General features: G+C 39.6%; 2 protein-coding genes across 4 annotated transcripts; one reads left to right on the forward strand and one right to left on the reverse strand.

Moving 5' to 3' along the window:
- Nucleotides 1–823: 823 nt before the first annotated feature.
- On the forward strand, nucleotides 824–4,115 carry LOC125232997 (uncharacterized protein C14orf119). 3 transcript variants are annotated; one of them, XM_048138861.1, is made up of 3 exons: nucleotides 824–1,048; nucleotides 1,597–1,817; nucleotides 3,585–4,115. In XM_048138861.1, exons 2-3 carry the CDS (start codon nucleotides 1,623–1,625, stop codon nucleotides 3,873–3,875), a joined length of 486 nt encoding a protein of 161 aa, XP_047994818.1. In that variant the 5' UTR covers nucleotides 824–1,048; nucleotides 1,597–1,622; the 3' UTR covers nucleotides 3,876–4,115. The 3 variants fall into 3 exon arrangements, with proteins under 3 accessions (XP_047994818.1, XP_047994817.1, XP_047994816.1); XM_048138860.1 differs by having other exon boundaries at nucleotides 824–1,043; XM_048138859.1 differs by lacking the exon at nucleotides 824–1,048 and adding an exon at nucleotides 1,198–1,343.
- Nucleotides 4,116–6,766: 2,651 nt separating this feature from the next.
- LOC125232996 (CLIP domain-containing serine protease HP8-like) lies at nucleotides 6,767–17,790 on the reverse strand. The gene is made up of 8 exons (XM_048138858.1): nucleotides 17,610–17,790; nucleotides 16,422–16,561; nucleotides 13,668–13,842; nucleotides 11,529–11,588; nucleotides 10,112–10,217; nucleotides 8,951–9,138; nucleotides 8,418–8,519; nucleotides 6,767–7,617 (listed from the first exon to the last, which is right to left on the reverse strand). Exons 1-8 carry the CDS (start codon nucleotides 17,665–17,667, stop codon nucleotides 7,307–7,309), a joined length of 1,140 nt encoding a protein of 379 aa, XP_047994815.1. The 5' UTR covers nucleotides 17,668–17,790; the 3' UTR covers nucleotides 6,767–7,306.
- Nucleotides 17,791–17,799: the final 9 nt, after the last annotated feature.

A 17,799-nucleotide genomic window follows, 5' to 3' on the forward strand; every position in this document is an offset into this window, starting at 1 on the left:
CTGACAAAAAAGAGTAGAAATCGAAAAAAAAAATTATAACAACTTTTTTATAGCAACACTAACTGTTCTCATACAAAAGTGACTCAATAGTTGCCACGTGACAAAACGGTTTACATCGACGGTGGCGCCCCTATCATATTCAACTCTTTTTTGCCAGGCTGTATAATGAAACATTTCCGAAATTTGCAACCTTTGGTTTTCGAGAGAGATCGGATGACTTTTAAACATAAAATCTATTGCTATAATATAAAGACCTATTGTTATCTATGTATAGCTAACATAAATATGTATTTCGAATCTATTACTTTATGTTAGGCCCCCCACAGACGGGAGACAAAACTGTTTTTTGTCTCCATCGCTCGGTCTATGGGCTAGTATGAAGGTGCGCACACGAGGCGACGCAACTTTTCATACAAATACGACGGAGACAAAACAGTTTTGTCTCCCGTCTGTGGGGGGCCTTAGTGACTACCCTAGTGAGAATTTATATTCTTTGGTGCTTACGCAAATAAGATTAATCCATAGAATTTGATTCTCAGTGAAAGCAAAAATATTAACCTTACCCTTACTGTCAACGTGTCAACAGGAGATACTAATTTATGTGTAAATTTTTCCGTTTTGTCATAATATAAACACTTACTAAAGTATGATTTGGTACATAATTACTTAACATCAAAAAATACAAAATAGGTATCATTATACCATTTTATAACGGTCTTTTTTTTACTACTTATTCACTACAGCACAAATTATGATTTTGAATAAAAAACTATCGATATGTACTTGATAGAGAGCACAACACTATTCGTACCAAAACGAAGTGACGGTGACGGTGTCTGTGCTGACGAACGGGATCGAAACGAAACGAAATAAAGAAAAAAAAACATTACAACTTTCAACACGAGAGTCTACTCTGTTGTTTACATTTCGAAAACTATTGTTAATCTTATCCTGCTAAATAGCAGTGACGTGATTCATATTTTTCGTTGCGCTTTTGTTTGTAACATTTGTTTTGTTGTGTTGTGATCCGGTGAACGTAACAGGTACGGTACGTTTACACATATTACATAAAAATACAGTTTCATCTCGTAATCTTCGCAGAATTATGGTAATTTTAATCAATGGTTAGAAAGTGATGCTCGCGTGTGATATAACTGAGTTGAAAGGTGAAATTAAACGCTAGGTGGTTCACCTTGCTTGGATGCAGTCGAGTAGGCGAAGTGATCATAGAAAGTTTAATTTCAGTTTCGCTTTAGATTTACATCTTAGTGCTCGTGTTAAAAATAAAGAAACCATGAGCTTTATTGTCAACTCAGCTGTGTGCTTGTCTGTCATGCCGGACTGTAAGACGTTTGCAAGTTTTGGCATCATTAGATTAATGTTTTTCACATTCTTGTTATGATTCATTTGTGTTGCGCTTTAATTACTGCTAATCATAGTAGACTCGTTTTGTTACATTATTCAATTGGTAATGGAAACAGCCCACAGTCAAGTTTGCCTTGACAAAGCAAACTAGATCTCATACTTTTTAATTGTCTAAAATTGTCTGTTTTAAAAAAATGGCTGAAAAGGCTAATGTGATTTTAAAAACTTCAGGTGAGCATAGACCATTGGCAAGAAGGATGTCTGCTCCGGGCTTGACTTCGGAGGCTCAGTTGCGGTACCTCCTGCAGTGGTTTGGCGAGTTCAGTGAGCTGCAGCGTGAGGATTTTCTGCCGGTATTGGCTGCAGCGTCAGGAGGCAAGGCTGATCAGCTTGCTGCTACCCTTGCAGCCTTGTCTTGTGAAGATAAGCCTGTCAGCTTGTTCCAATGCAGAGTAAGTGGATTTCTTTTTATTCTGTATTGATTAACCATATTTAAAAGGGATTCCCATAAATTTTAGATTAACCCCTTATTCATAAACATTCACTAAAGTTTTCAAGCCGATAAAGTTTGTTTGTCCTCTATCACACTAATACGTCAGAAAGGGACAAACACACTTTATCGGTTTATAAGGGGGTAAAACTTTGCCACACTTTACTGACCATTAAACAAATTGTTAGAAATATTTGCTGTCTAGTTATATCAGTATTGATTCATTATGATGGACCATACATTTGAAGAGCATATTCAGTACACTTATAATTGTTCGAAACCTAAAATTTTACTTATTTGGTCTAATCATTGGCTGGCATACAGTCAGAATTTTCAACTTGTGTATTTATTCCTATGCAGTAATATATAAATACAGAGCTGTGGGCTTTCCAAGAGCTCCAGCTACCTAGAAAAATGCTTAGCTCTCGGTCAATGGTGGGGAAGCCGCAAAGGATTTTATCCGGTCCTCCACTGGTTGTTTAAAATAGTATGTGATATGGCCAATACTGTACATTTTCTATGTAAATGTTGTTTGTTTTCCTCTAAAATTCATTAAAATTTTGGGCTCCAATGAAAAAAGTTTGCCCACCATTGGTCTAGGAGGAAATTGCGCCTTCAGGATACCTTATTAAAAAAAATGATGATACCTGTGCTGTCAAATTTAAATATACCATTCTTCAGCATTATTGGCCTCTATTTTTACATTAAGTTAAAAAGACTGAGAGCTTTGTCCAGCATTCACACAGCTCATAATAAATAATTATTCCTGACTGATATACATAATAAGCATAGCTGGGCACCGTTAATCAAATAGTTAACTTCGTTAATCGCTAATCCGTTACTAAAAAAGTTAACTTCGTTAATCGTTAAAGCGATACATTTCGACAAATTTAACGTAAGTTAAAGTTAATCGTTAATCCGTTAACACGTGAAGAAAAATGAACTTTTCTTTAAATATTTAGTTGCATCAGTATCCACTATAACGTATTATATTTCTGTAAAAGGCCGAAGTACAGCTAGCCTATTGAACTCTAAGCTGCACGTGGATGGCAGTGATCGCCTGAGCTACCTACTGCCAAGAGCTGTGTCAGGAGAGATGCTGGCGGTGACGGGACTGTTGTGGCACTTTGGGCGGTAGAGGCTAGGGAAGCGAATGTGGTCGTAAATAGGGCTCGAATTTGCTGCCCTATCACTACAACAGTCGCCATGGTAAAGCTTAGAATTCACCGAATCAAAGTTAGTAAAAGCAAATCCACGTGAAGAATAAATTTTTAGGTTATATTTCGGACTTTTAGCAATCGACATCGGTAAAACCTAGGATTTACCGGCAAATCATAGGATTTGCCGTACTTCGGGCTTTTATAGTAGCGTTCAGAACGTGTTTTTCGTCGCGCAGATGGCGCCTGTGCCCTACTAGATTAACGATTAACGGACTCGGAGAAATTTAACGGAAGTTAACGAGTCCGTTAACATTTTTTCAAGTTAACTTAAAAGTTAATCCGTTAATCGAAATGTTAAATTCGTTAATTAACGATTAACGGATTAACGAGTTAATGCCCAGCTATGATAATAAGGTACATAATCAATCTTTCTGCTAAGAAAAGTTTATTTCTAGAAAATTACACCATGTGTTCCAATTTGGTTCCATTAAACAAATTTCCCTTTTAATCTTATGCAAACTTATGTAATCATTATGCAATCAAAATAACATATTAATATTCTGTTACAGATAAAGTTATTCAACGAATGGTACCCCACATGGACTGGTGATGAGAAAGACAGACTAGTTTCCGGAGTCACAGAAATGGACCCGGATTTCGGTAAGAAACTACTGGAATTCCTGACTAACGGACCTAAGATGAACGGTGATCTCAATGGAACGAGTGAAGTACATTCCCCAACTGAAGAGAATGTTGAAGCTCAGAATGAGCCCGAGGAACATGAGGATGTGGTTGAGGATGAGGAACCGGCTATAACCCAGGATGCTAATATTGGTTTGGAGATAGCAGCTGCCTCGTAACTGGACAATAGTAGTTTTGGTACTGATAGAATGAGGTAAGGTTAACTATTTAAAGGCCCCATTACGATTTCGCATGCGATTTTTGTCACATTGCGATATTTGGTTAGTTGACTGAATTAATTGTACTAATTCTAATTTATTGCACTGTGTAACTAAATGGGGCACTCAAAATTAAGTAAAAACTGAAAGATCATATTCACGCTTACTTACTATTTCGAATAGCTGTCCGAGGGCCGCCATGTTGCACAAATTTACAAAAAAAGAATACAAATGGCGGACTTAACGCCTTGAGGCATTCTCTACCAGTCAACCATTGGGCTAAACAGAAAGCTTAGTTGCAAACGGCCGCATGAGCAAATTTGCTCGGGCGAGGAAAACGTTCATGCGAGGCCAGTGTGGGTGACCCGGCTGATCATTATTCAATTTGGGGCCTAAATATCTTTTATCCATTTTTTTTACTCCCGAACTGTTTGTTCATCATTTACAGGGTCGTGCATAGACCTTTAAAACCCTACATAAAAGTCTATTCCCAAAGCCAGAGTCCGCCGGCTTTCAGCGCATGTGCGCAGTATCGAAAAAACTGAAAACGCATTGTTTGGCTCTGTAACCATGGCAACGCATTGTTATAACGATACTGCGCGCGTGCGCGGGAAGGCTTCGGGCAGCTGAGGTGACAGTGCAAACCTTTGCGTCAAAATAAATGAAACAGTGTGAATTTTACGAAAGTTATTCAAGAAAACTATTAAAAACTAAGTGCATGGTCGTAGAAAAAGTATTTTAAGCAACGGTGTTTAACTGAGTCAAAAAATTCTCGTGGCATCTTAGTAACAATTTTGGCTTCGCCTCAAATTGTTACCCACACCACTCGACTTTTTTGACTTCCTTTAAACGCCTGTTGCATAAAATACTATTAACAGTGGGCAAATAATTTCTAGCTCAATCCTTATTTTCATATTTCAGTAATATTGTTCTTATATATGACGTTGACGTGAGCATCTACAGGTGTTGCGCGAAAAGATTTGCCTTCGTATTGTTACGGAAACATACGAATGTGTCATGCTATTTCAGTCAGTCTCAGTACGAACGTTTCCGGGAAAATACGAAAGAAACCTTTTTCGCACTACACCTAAAATGCCTTGTATAAAATAAAATACCAAGTACTATCGACAACACTTTTAACTGTATATTTGTAGTCCCTACTACGAACAGCATAAAGTCTACCGATGGTTAGTTACGGGTTACGGGTGTTGTCGTTTGTACGTCAATAGTAGATATGGTATTTTATAAATAGGTAATGTGATGGACAATCTTTCAAGTGAATCTCTTTCTGCAGCTAAAATAGATTAGTTTTGTATACTTTATATGATTTACTTCACAAGTGGCACAATGTAGGTACCTATACTTATATTTTTTATTTATTTATATGCCTACTTTATGTAAAATCATGTTTTCTTCACAATTATTTCTACATTCCATTGGATCGCATTCCATTAAAATTGTATACACTTAGGTATAAAAGTTACTATGAATCTCAACATTTTTATTACTTTCTTCACTTTCTTTTTTACATTTATAAATGTATTAGTAAGTTTAATCGACAGTCTCTTGTCGATATTTGTAATTAAACATATACTAACAATATATATATGTAATAAATAAGTAAACTTTTGTTATAACGGGACAAAGTTATTGAGGCCAACTAATATCGGTTTAGTACAAACATATTATGTGCCAAGGGTTTATCAGTATTTAAATATATTATTATATACAGTTACTACTATTTAAGCGGTTTCGTCTATGTACTTTTAAATATAGTATTGCAATTTAAGAAGAGACAAAATTGTCAGGGCTATTTATATTAACGCCAAGATCATCTAGAGGAGTCGTTAGTAGGAGTTCCCCTAGCGTAATAGCATTTCATCATTAATTAAAATCATTAATGTCTCTTCTTAAATTACGAAACCTAAATCATTCGCTATAAAGAATATGTAAATCGATTTATTTGTCGAAGGCCATAATTATAATTGTAGTATCGCAATCATTGAATCATTCCTAAGATATAGTTCGTTGAACATTTTGTAAAAGTAAATATTTTGGATGGAGTCTATCTTAAGGTGCTGGCTAACAACGGAGTTGTGATTAGTGAAGGCCATAAGTAAATCCAAAATATATTATTTACATTAGTAACTTATTTAAATAAAAGATTCAAATCAAGTATATGATATTATTTATTCGTTTTTAAACATTATTTATAATCAATTCCTTAATTTAATGTAAAATAAATGAGAATGTTTAAAATGCATTGATTCTGCAAAAGATTGAATCTGTGTGGTTTATAAGGCATTTTATATTTAAAAAAAGCCATGTCTTCTACAATAAATACCCACAGAATTACAGTTAAACCAGAATGAGTAGTTAGGTCAAAAAGTGTGTCCACATGAGAGGTCATTGTTTGGGCTGGTGTCCCTCTCGCACTTACTGACAATGTCAACATTATTCAGTGACGTCATCACTGTCATACATTGGGGATACCAGTCAATTTTCAAAGTTACTACCAAATCTACTAATACCCATTTGAACATATTTTTTAATTATACAAATCTTTGATTTATTGGCATCAAAATAATTACATTATAATTATTTTCCAATTCTTTGAAATATATCGAAACCCTAGTTTGAATATAACACTAAAATAATATAAGAAGTTGTAAAGTCAGGTAATATACAGATAAAAATACTACTACTATGGTAACCTCATTAACACTGGCAACACGTGCGAGAGGGACACCAGCCCAAACAATGCCCTCTCATGTGGACCGTTTTCGCTAGTCTGATACGATCACCTTTATGTCTCAGTGATAAGGTTCAATTTAGTATGGCAAAAAATGTGATTCCACAATCTAGTTTAATAATTCTAAATCTATGTAAATACCATACAAAGTACTAGGCAAACATGACCAGAAAAACCTACGACGGTTTTAAATGGCACAACCGCTTTGAGTATACTCTTACAACTAAACTAACCTAAAACAGGGGCTCCAAACTTAGGCCGGCGGCATGGAAGGAGGCTAGACAGAGAAATCGACTTTGCAGTGGTTAGAATGGAAAATAGAAATGCTGCCACAAACGTTAAATTCCAATGAAAATATTTCATCCAACACTATCGATAGGGCTTTCAACCGTAAAAAAATCTGCATAAATAGCGCTATCATAGCTTTCCCATATCTCAAAGTGCCTATAAGAATTGACTGGCATCCTGGGCATAAAAAGTACTAAGTACTTAACACAATTCTGGGCAAGTATGCTGGCACCATCTGTACAATACTTCTCCGGCCAACCCCGTACAAATTCGGTGAAGAGCTTAGGAGGCGACGGATTTCCTCTGAAAATAAAGCTGGCCATGCCTGGAGATCCCCAACCTAACATCAGTCTCAAGGTCTAAGTTTGCTCACAATCCAGTCGAAATACGCGCCCACGCGCGTGTAAACCCCCGGCCAGCCGACCGTGCCGCAGGGCGAGGGTCCGTAGGACACGACGCCCACGGCGATCCAGTTGTCCACCGCCGGCACGCGGCCCATGAGCGCGCCGCCGGAGTCCCCGCGGCACGAGTCCCGCCCCGCCACGCCGCCCGCGCAGATCTGCTTGTTGATGATGCGCCGCCCCACCGGCCGGAACACTTTCGAGCATTCGGCGAGGGTGACGACGGGTACGCGGACTTTTAGTTTCACGTCCGATTCAGATCCTGAAAGTTGGAAAGAAAAGTAAGTAAATATTAATTATAAGAAGGTAATTTGCAGCACTACGTATACCTTTGGTGCACGTAGTAACAAACCATAGGTAAGTAATGTAAGTATGCTAACTTGTCGTTCCCGCTCCATCTACCTAAGACCAGCTAATTTTGCGGCGTCGTTTTAGGTCCTCTTACGAGTGGAACTTGTCAATCATTAAGTACCTAATGGAGGTAATGAATCTTGCCGTTAAAATACCAGCTCCGCTGTGTGTCGTTGATATGTACATACATTTTGTTGGATTTTTTATTAACAACTATCTATGTTTTTAATTTGAACGTAAGTAGGTACCTCTTAGGCCCGGTATAAAAGGATAGCAACTCAACTGCAATTTATTTGAGATCCATTCGCCGACTGCTGGCGTTGCACAGTTTACCTACGTCTATCTACTAGTTGCAATAAAGATATTTGATTTGATATTTTAGCAAAGACATCGTCACTACTTTAAAAAATCTCGTATCTCACGCTGTTCCTCAAAGTTAAAACGCAGTAAGTCTATAGAAAAAACGTACCTCAAAGCCATAGAGAAAAAGGTACGGTGACCTAGATGGCGTTACACCTTTGGGGAACGCTCGGCTAGATGGCGCTAATATTAAAATTTGACATTTGAATACATATCAAGCTAACAATATGGGCCAAAATGTCAAAACTGAGGTTCAAAAGTTTTAAGCCTGTGTCGAGAGGTGGCAGTCTATGCACTCTTTGATTTTACTAATTACGATATATAATTTCTAACTTCCAAGAGGGAACTTACGTGTTTCAGTTTTACCCCAGCCTGCGACCTCCATGTCGTAATCTTCGAAAGTACTGGTCCTCAGGGCATTCGTCGACGGCAGGCAGATTGGCTTGATGAAATCTGTAAGTAGTATTGTCACCTAATATTAAAATTTTGAAACATCTTAGGGTCCCCCACATATCAGTTATACGTGTTAGGTGTAGAATTTGTAACACTATGAATAACTCCCGGGCTGGATCGTCGTTCGGCTTACCACGCCGCACCACCATACCGCGGTACACTCGCCTTTGCATTGAGAAAACGCGAAACCAAACCGCGGCACAGGCCCAGAGCTCCACGCCATACGTCAACTTGGATTGAACCGTCGCGAACCGCGGCTCCACCAGTGCGCTAGTCGATGCAGTGCGTAACGGGCGCGGCCGAGGCGACTACACATGTCGAGGTGCCTCTCCCATGTCAACGCTCTGTCGAGGTGGAAACCGAGCAAGCGTGTGCAGGACAGCATACTCTCACCAGGGTTACTGTCATAAAACATCAAGTATTATTTTGACCTGTAAAGCGCACGTTCCTGGCGAGCCTCAGCAGCGCTATGTCTGCGTGCTGGTTGGTACTGTGGGGGTCGTACTCCTCGTGCGCCATGACTTCCTCCACTGGCACGTCCTGGATGTCCGAGTGGCACTCGCCGCCGTAGCAATCCGTGGCGCTCGACGTGTTCCATTCTCCGAGGCGGACTTGGGTTCTGAAAGAAGTTTTCAAGAGACGTTTTAGAGAACTTGACTGTATTAGTTCAAATAATAGTACATTACGATACAAGTGCGTAAAAAGGAAGCTCGAAACCGAGTGGCGATAAATTAAAACACGACCGAAGGGAGTCATCTGTATACTGAAATAGTACATTACGATACAAGTGCGTAAAAAAGGAAGCTCGAAACCGAGTGGCGATAAATTAAAACACGATCGAAGGGAGTGTTTTAAATCGACACGAGTTATGTATTTCATTTTCGCACGTGTATCGTACGACGTTTTTCAGTACCTACAGATGGCCCTCCGAAGTTTCGACCTGGCATATAATGAACCACTTCTCGCACTAGTGCGTAAAAATAACACCATTTGTACTGAAAAATATTTGTAATGTACTATTTCATTAGCATAATCACAGAATATATAATAGTACAAGTACAGAAGGCCCACTGCTTTAATGTTCACGAAATGCCGCCTTTTAAATGCCTACAAAATTCTAACAAAGAAACGAGCCGCACGTGTTCAGCGTCGGATGATAGGGTTGCCTACATAGATTAAAAGTATGAAAACGAATTAATGCTTAGATAAAATGTTATACTATTATATTCCAGTCGTGGGTACTTTCTAGGTATATATACAGTATTTTTGTTTAAGTCCCAACATCATCACCACAAGCCTTATTGAACTTTTCCGTGGGACTTAATCTATAGGAAATCTGTGTATGATTGTCCTATTTTATTCATGATGTTTATTTAACTAAGCATTATTAGTCATTCACACACGGACATCGCATATAAACCTTAATAAAAAACTCGCGACGTACAGTAACAACAGAAAGTGCGAACGTGCGTTCCGTGACAATGCGCGCCACCCCTGATTAGGCCGCGAACTCGCGGCCGCCAGCATGTACTTGTAGCGCGGCGATAAAGTCGCGGAGTGAGCCGCCCCTGGCATAATGTGAATAAACTTACAATCTCCAGTTCTTCGGCAGATCAGCGCCTTTGACGCAGTGGGCCGCAGTCATGACGTACCGCGCGGATATCAACACACCGCCGCAATAGAAGCCCCATCCTCGGGCTGCGGAATAAAAGTTATATGATAAGGCTCTACGTCGCGCAAAATTTTGTCTTTAGAATGGTAGGTACGTATTACGGGCTTCTAATACTTCTGAGAACGCTATGAAAGCGACTTTATGTTTGATGATAATGATGATATTTCATGTCTGGGCTAAAAAAAATTATAGTATATTATCGAGCTTTAGGGATTTCATTGAAGTAACTGCCATACAAAGCATTTCGTAATGGACATTCTCGTGGAATTTATCATTTGTTGATTGCACTGTAGGTGTAAAATCGCAATAGTTTATAGAAAACGCCAAGAAACAGTTAGTCAAACGATTTATAACGTAACAATTCTCGCCCATGCAACATTGACGCCTGTGTGCGTAGTCGAATTCACAAACGCTCACGATAATATCTCTTAAGTAGGTATCTATCGCTATTGCGTATTGGCGTGACTAGGGTTGCAAAAAAACGGTTTTTTTCTGGCTTGAAAAAAAAACATGAAAAAAAACCAGTTTTTTTTCTGGAGTATGTTTTTTTTCTAAAGTACGAAAACTCAAAATTTGCTAAGTAGTTAATACTTTTATACGGTTTTTTAGACTTAATGTTAACTATTAAACGAATTTAATCAAATAACTTTAATTTCTGGTCTTATAAAAGTAACATTTACGAAATCTGTAGTTGGTAGTTATCACCACCGCCTCTCCACGCAGCATCGGGGATTCCCCAATAAAGGTTTGTATACTGAATGTTAATTGAATTAAAATGTACGTTATTGTTATTGAAACACGTTACAACTCACGAAAAGCCGTTATTGTCGTATTATTTGTTAAACCATGGTGCTCGGTTTTTTTTTCATGTTTTTTTTTCACAATTCTGAAAAAAAAACATTTGGTTTTTTTTCTATTTACAACCCTAGGCGTGACAGAGCCAGACTACCTTTCTGCGGCGTTTCGATTTCGTTTCGCGTCGCAGAAATGACATTCGGCTACGGGGCCTACGATTGTCATCTTGGCAAACCCCCAGTTCACACTAATGTACCTAAATAAAATACGGCCTACATAAAAGTGTCCATTCGATTCGAGGTGCAAATTTTTAACTGATTGAGGTAACAGGTTTTGAAAACGTGTATTTTTTAGATACTGTTACTGAATAAGGCCGCGGTCTGGACTCTGGACGAAGAAGTTGAGCGGCAAAGCAAGGTTGTTTTCATTGTGAATTGATTGTGTGTGCAAATGTGCATGATGACAGGTGCCGGGTGGAGTGGAGACATTAATTCAGATTTTTTTCTTGCGCTTGTTTTCTGTGCTATGCCTGTATAACTTACGTTTGTCATATCGAAGCAGAGCTGTCCACGGATGCTCATCTAATTCAGTCTGCTCACCACCTATAAAAAATTAGAAAGTTTAATAATTGTTTCTTATCTAAGTTCATGCAGAATCACTAAATATCTAAAGATTTCTTCCAACGACGTACTTACCCTAATAACGCCCAATAGACACTGGCCAGATATTAGGGGCGGCAGCTAGGGAGTAGTCTATTCCATGTGATGATGAGAATGACTGACTGGGTAGTGGGTGTTACTGCAGGGCCTAACTCTTAGGGCAGCAAAGCCGGCTAATATACAACTGATTTAATTTGTCTAATGTTACTCACCTATAAACCCAGTTAACCCGCTTGACGGTAGGTATGCCGCACACTCCGCTGCTAGGTAGCTGTCAGATTCGCTTAGAAGCTAGGATGGAAAATCGAGCCAGTGAAACCGACTCCTAATATTCTGTTCGGCTGGCTCTCAGTATTTTATCTTACCTAATATCTGGGCAACCGAGCTTCGCTCGGTTCTGTTTCGTATCCTTGACATGTGTCGCCATCTAGTTCAAAAATGAATAGTACCTACATCGAGCGAAAGAATTCTCAGCCTTAACAACACAACTACTCCACACGAGATGGCGCGCATTTCGCCACAAAAACTCAAATAGTGTATTTTTCTATTCGTTTTAGCCTTGACCTGTGTCGCCATCTAGTGTTTGCAATAAATAGTACTTACATCGACCGAAAGAATTCTGTCTTAACAGTACAACTACTGCACACGAGATGGCGCGCGAAGAAAAACGCATGAAAACTCGAAAATTCGCGTTTTCCGGGACCTAAGGATAAGTTAGACCGATTTTTCACCCCCAAAAACCCCCACATAACAAATTTCAGCGAAAACGTTAGAGCGGTTTCCGAGATCGTCAGTGTAAATAAATATATAAATAAATAAATAAATAAATAAATAAATAAATAAATAAATAAATAAATAAATAAATAAATAAATATACAAGAATTGCTCGTTTAAAATTATAAGATAAGGGTCCCCCCACATCTAGCGTCTCGCGAACGCCGTCGCCTCTCCAACGCCCGCGCGGCGTCGACGCCGCGCTCCCGCAGCGCCGACGCGGCGTTGCAGCGTCTCTCGAACGTCGACGTCGCAGTGGCGTCAGCGCGGCGTCGACGCCGCGCCAACGCAGTGCCTCCGCGATGCCAGCGGTGACCAACGTCCAGCTTAGGGCTTCCAATACCGGGATCCCAGTATCTCGGGATTTTTGGGATAGATTTCAAAACCGGTATTTAATTTAGTAATACCGGAATCCCGGTATTTTTATTAACTAACAAATTATGCCAAATAAACGTAAACTACTCATCAAAAACCTTAAATTTCTGCATCGTGACGGTCGCTAGACGCGTAATTATTGCTTTTTGGTCTCGTTTCTTCGACACATTCTCTGTTTAGTGTTTTTACAATATTTCTATGAAATGATAGTTTTTCCGATGATTACCTAGATAAAGTTACGTGTCAAGAGCATTCATTAAGGAGGGCCTGCCGTGAACCTTTTGACACATTTGTCGCACTTGGGAATCGTAAGTGCGACAGGGAAGCAATACGTCAAACGTAGTTGACACAACACAGGCCACGACAGACCCTCTGTAAACAAGTCGCCTTGATGCACCTACATTATAGAAATAACTTTCAAAAAATTAGTTAAGGCATACGAACTAACGTAGGTATAAGCTACTTTTGGTTTACTGCCACCGACGTCGAGGAGGCGCGGCGCTAGCGCGGCGTCGACGCCGCGCGGACCTCACTGCGACGTCGACGTTCGAGAGGCGCCGAAACGTCGCGTCGGCGCTGCGGGAGCGCGGCGTCGACGCCGCGCGGGCGTTGGAGAGGCGACGACGTTCGCGAGACGCTAGATGTGGGGGGACCCTAACTGTTATATGCGGTAATTATTGTAAAACCGCACACTTTGCTGCTAGGCAGCAACTCAGCAAGCTGTCTGATTCACTGCTAGCCGGGGCAGGGAAACTGCCGGCTGCTGCCGTGCCAGTGAAACCGACACCTATACCTCTCCGTTAGATTGACTGATTCCGACTACCTAAACCCTAGGAGAGTATTGTGCAATAAACATTACAAATAAACACTAACCTACAATCCTGTCGTTAGTCTGTATCCCGCACACTTTGTTGCTTGGCAGCAAGCTGTCAGATTCGCTGCTAGAAGCAGCAGGGCCAGGGAAACTGGCGGCTGCTGCTGACCCAGTGAAACCGACGCCTATTCTGTTAGGCTGGCTCTCCGTTTGAAACTCGGGGGGACAGCATACCTGGAAAAATATTAGTATCAACAAGTAGTACCGAATAATATAACACACCCAATGTTATCTTATCTTATCTTAAATCTGCGGGGGCTCTTACGGATACACTTCGACCCATCGGGATCTTTTGTGCAATTACCCCCTACGATCCTAAGATCCTTCAGCTATTCAGGAGCTTCTCGACCATCTCCACGTATCGGATAATGAGGCTCATGGGTAGCTCTCTGAAGTCCTTCGGTGCCAGGTAGCCTGCTCCAAAGTTCTTCATTCTTTGTCTGGCGAGGGCGTGACATTCACACATTAGATGTCTGACGGTCTCTTCCTCTTCGCCACACATGCGACAATCAGTGTTGTCGGCGTGTCCCATCTTGGCCAAAATTCCTTTGACCCCGTAATGGCCTGTGAACACCCCCGTTATAATTTGGAGTTGTTACACACCCAATGTTACTTTGCCACCGTAAATAGAATAGAATAGAATATTTTTTATTCGAAAGCACACAGATAATAAATATTTTTACACTGACATAAAATAGTAATAAAGTGCCATGAAATGGCCTCACCTCGGCATGTTACTGGCGACTTCCAGCGCTGGTCTTCCGGTGAGACCATTACTTAAGTGAGAAAATTATTTTGATTAATGATTTTGGAATGTAAGTAAATAATCAAATCTCCCTCCTTAAAAGCGAAACCGAAAGCACAGTATTTTTTATTTTTTTTTATTATTTATTTATTAATATAAGAGGTACAATTATAACAAAAACATATGTCCCACAAAACGGTTTTCACAGTTTGACTGTGGGATCAGAGTCTCTTCGCTAAGAAAACTAAAATAACATTTAGATAGTATTAATTAAAAACTTAAACAGACTTCTTTTGAATTTGGCTCTATTGGCTTCCGTCCTGATATCTGCAGGCAAACAGTTTAATATGTAGGGTAGACGTTTCGTCAAACACCTATCTCCATAGTAGTTGGTTAAAGAGTATAATAGAGTACTATCGTACATATGGCCACTCCCGCTCCCCGCTGAAAGTGCCGCCCACCCCCTCTCGCTTGCCAAAAACGCGAACAGTGGACCTGTCATATTTCAGTCATACCTACAGGCATTACGCGTTCACCTACACGAGCTTATACTGTGTGGTAAGAACGCGCCTCTTTCATATATTTGATCGCCTGTGTCCGAGGTGTGCCGAAAGTCTTAACCCCTCGTGTGCCGCCTGTCGAAGTGTCCTTGACATTTTAAACATTAGATTAAAATTCCCAATCAAGGATCCGGGCCGTGTCTTCGCACACCCTATAACCTACAACGTCTTTTGTTTTGTTGTGCCTTGTGTATGACATGAAAACGGATTGTTTATAAATAATGCGACTAAACAATTCCGGTATGACGATACGTTGACTTTGGGGTTATCGGCAATCGATTATGTTCGGCATTAATGATGATACTACTAGACAACAATTCTGTAGTAAAATATACCTAAATAAATATTATGAATTGAACTAGTAGGTACATTTAAGATGTTACACAAGGATATAGCACACAATAAATAAGGTTTGCAGCCGGCTGCCGGCTGTCCAGCCCCGTGCTGCATCCTGTTTCACCGCTGGTAGTCCAGCCAACCTTACATTGATAAGCACTTCACCATCACCAGCGCCACCAATGAACATGGTGACTAGGTAATGAATCCGCTTGCAGGTGAGCGTCAGGACCCCTGGACCACTACAGATATTTGATGTTTAGTACATACTAAAATTTAGTACCTATTTGATACTATTTGGTACCTGAGTACATATATTTGGTACCTCCACTGATATCGAAAAATCGAGCGAATAAAGTGGCCAGACATTCTGACGTCAGGATGTCTGGACCATTTTTGGTTTACATAGTTCTAGACAACACTACTAATTGATATCTTAGTCAATATTTACTACCTATTTGGTACCTGTCAATATATTTTTTTCAAATTTTTTTGGCGTACCAGAAAAAAGTTATGATGGAATTTAAAGTTGAAAACTAGTGTAATTACACTAATTACTTTTATATTTCGACTACATTAATGCCACTAGTCAGTAGAGATGATGTGCGAGTGCCTAAAAATAAATTCCTTTTTAAGTTGACGCGCAGGAGGGCAGGCGGATTTGCCTCTATTCTTTTGACTGGCGCTACATACTTCAACGAGTTCAACGGCACGGCCGGGCTCACAACTTTAAATTCCGTCATAACTTTTTTCTGGTACGCCAAAAAAATTTGAAAAAAATATATTGACAGGTACCAAATAGGTAGTAAATATTGACTAAGATATCAATTAGTAGTGTTGTCTAGAACTATGTAAACCAAAAATGGTCCAGACATCCTGACGTCAGAATGTCTGGCCACTTTATTTGCTCGATTTTTCGATATCAGTGGAGGTACCAAATATATGTACTCAGGTACCAAATAGTATCAAATAGGTACTAAATTTTAGTATGTACCAAACATCAAATATCTGTAGTGGTCCAGGGGTCCTGACGCTCACGCTTGCAGTGGCTGTAAAGGTACCGTCGGTCGTCGGACGTAATTGGTTTAATAAGGGAGTAGGTCTATAGGTACCTTAGGGTCGTCGTGGTCGAATCCGCAGTGCAGTCTCCTCAGCAGCGTCACCAGCTCCTCGGTTCTGCCGCTCTGCAGCTGGCTGTTCAGCCCCGAGCACTGCGCGAGGGGGATGCATGCCACGCCATTATTGCATTTCCCTGAAACTCCCCGATTTTCATTTATTATTGTTGGATTTCCAGGATTTTCGATTCTTAGAATAAGTTCGAAATTACCTTCTGTGTTCGTAACTTAAAGTTCAACAAGGTAGAACGTCGTTTTTAAACTAATATCAAAATATAGAAATTGTATTGTCATCTACCTCTATAGGTGCTTTTATGTCATTGATACAATATATAGGATATCCGTTTTCGTAGGGGTACCTTAGACAGGAGATCTCTCCTAAAACTGACTTTACTAAAGCCTATTTAGGTATTACTCTTCATTTATATTATGTATGGGTAAATTTAGGCGATAAACAAATATTCTATCAGGTAATCCAACATTTATGACCAAATTTTATACCTACTCTTATTTATTTATTTAAACTTTATTGCACAAAAATGGCGGACTTAATGCCAAAAGGCATTCTCTACCAGTCAACCATAGGGCCAAACAGAGAGTCAATACTCTAGTACTCTTCTAAATAAAATTGGCCTAAAATTTACTTTTGTTGGAGATACTTGAAATGATCGTTGTATTACATACCTATATGATTTACAATTTAGATTTTATTCAGGTTCAGTCAGGTATTTAACTTTGGTAAACATTTTATTTATCCTTATGAAGGATAAACAAACTAAACATGTTCTACACACGGTCGTATCAGGTGAACTTTGATCTTTTAGATATCTTCTTTTTCATCATTCCAGTTTCCCTGTTTTTGTCTCTCGTTTTTCCTTTACTCTGACGAGGGGAAATACCGCAGCCAATCATTTATGTTGATGTCTTTACTTAGTTAATTGATTATTTTACAGTTACATGCATTGTAATCACAATTAAACGTTCTAGTCATTATCTAAAACTTGTTTTGACATTATTTTCCAAAATTCTTTTAAAATTATATTTCACTCTCTGTTTAGTAAATACTATTTAAGATGACTGTTGTTATTAAGTTATCCAATCAACATAATATAACCAAACATAAAAATTCGCGAATAAAGCATCAAAGCCAAGTTCAAATAATAATAGTCAAAACCGGTTACTTACGGTCTTGGGCAGTCACGGCTATGGTCAGCGCAACCAAACACACAATTTTATGTAACATCACAGTTAATTATTATGTAGGTACACTTGAAATTAATTACACGGGAGATCTGCGCATCGAGGCAGACCGCGACAGACTGGTGGCCGGCGGACTCGGACGATCACCTAAAGGTTATCAACATGGACAAATAAA

Source organism: Leguminivora glycinivorella, chromosome 13 (genome assembly GCF_023078275.1).
Source record: "Leguminivora glycinivorella isolate SPB_JAAS2020 chromosome 13, LegGlyc_1.1, whole genome shotgun sequence".
Lineage (NCBI taxonomy): Eukaryota > Metazoa > Arthropoda > Insecta > Lepidoptera > Tortricidae > Leguminivora > Leguminivora glycinivorella.

Excerpts from the sequence above, each read along its gene's own strand:
- LOC125232996 (XM_048138858.1), bottom strand. The coding sequence starts at position 17,667 with ATGTTACATAAAATTGTGTGTTTGGTTGCGCTGACCATAGCCGTGACT. Across the intron at positions 13,843-16,421 it reads TCGACCACGACGACCCTAAG|GTATGCTGTCCCCCCGAGTT; the intron begins GTACCTATAGAC and ends ATATTTTTCCAG. Across the intron at positions 8,520-8,950 it reads CAGGAACGTGCGCTTTACAG|ATTTCATCAAGCCAATCTGC; the intron begins GTCAAAATAATA and ends TACTACTTACAG.
- LOC125232997 (XM_048138859.1), top strand. The coding sequence starts at position 1,202 with ATGCAGTCGAGTAGGCGAAGTGATCATAGAAAGTTTAATTTCAGTTTC. Across the intron at positions 1,344-1,596 it reads CTTGTCTGTCATGCCGGACT|GTGAGCATAGACCATTGGCA; the intron begins GTAAGACGTTTG and ends TAAAAACTTCAG. Across the intron at positions 1,818-3,584 it reads TCAGCTTGTTCCAATGCAGA|ATAAAGTTATTCAACGAATG; the intron begins GTAAGTGGATTT and ends ATTCTGTTACAG.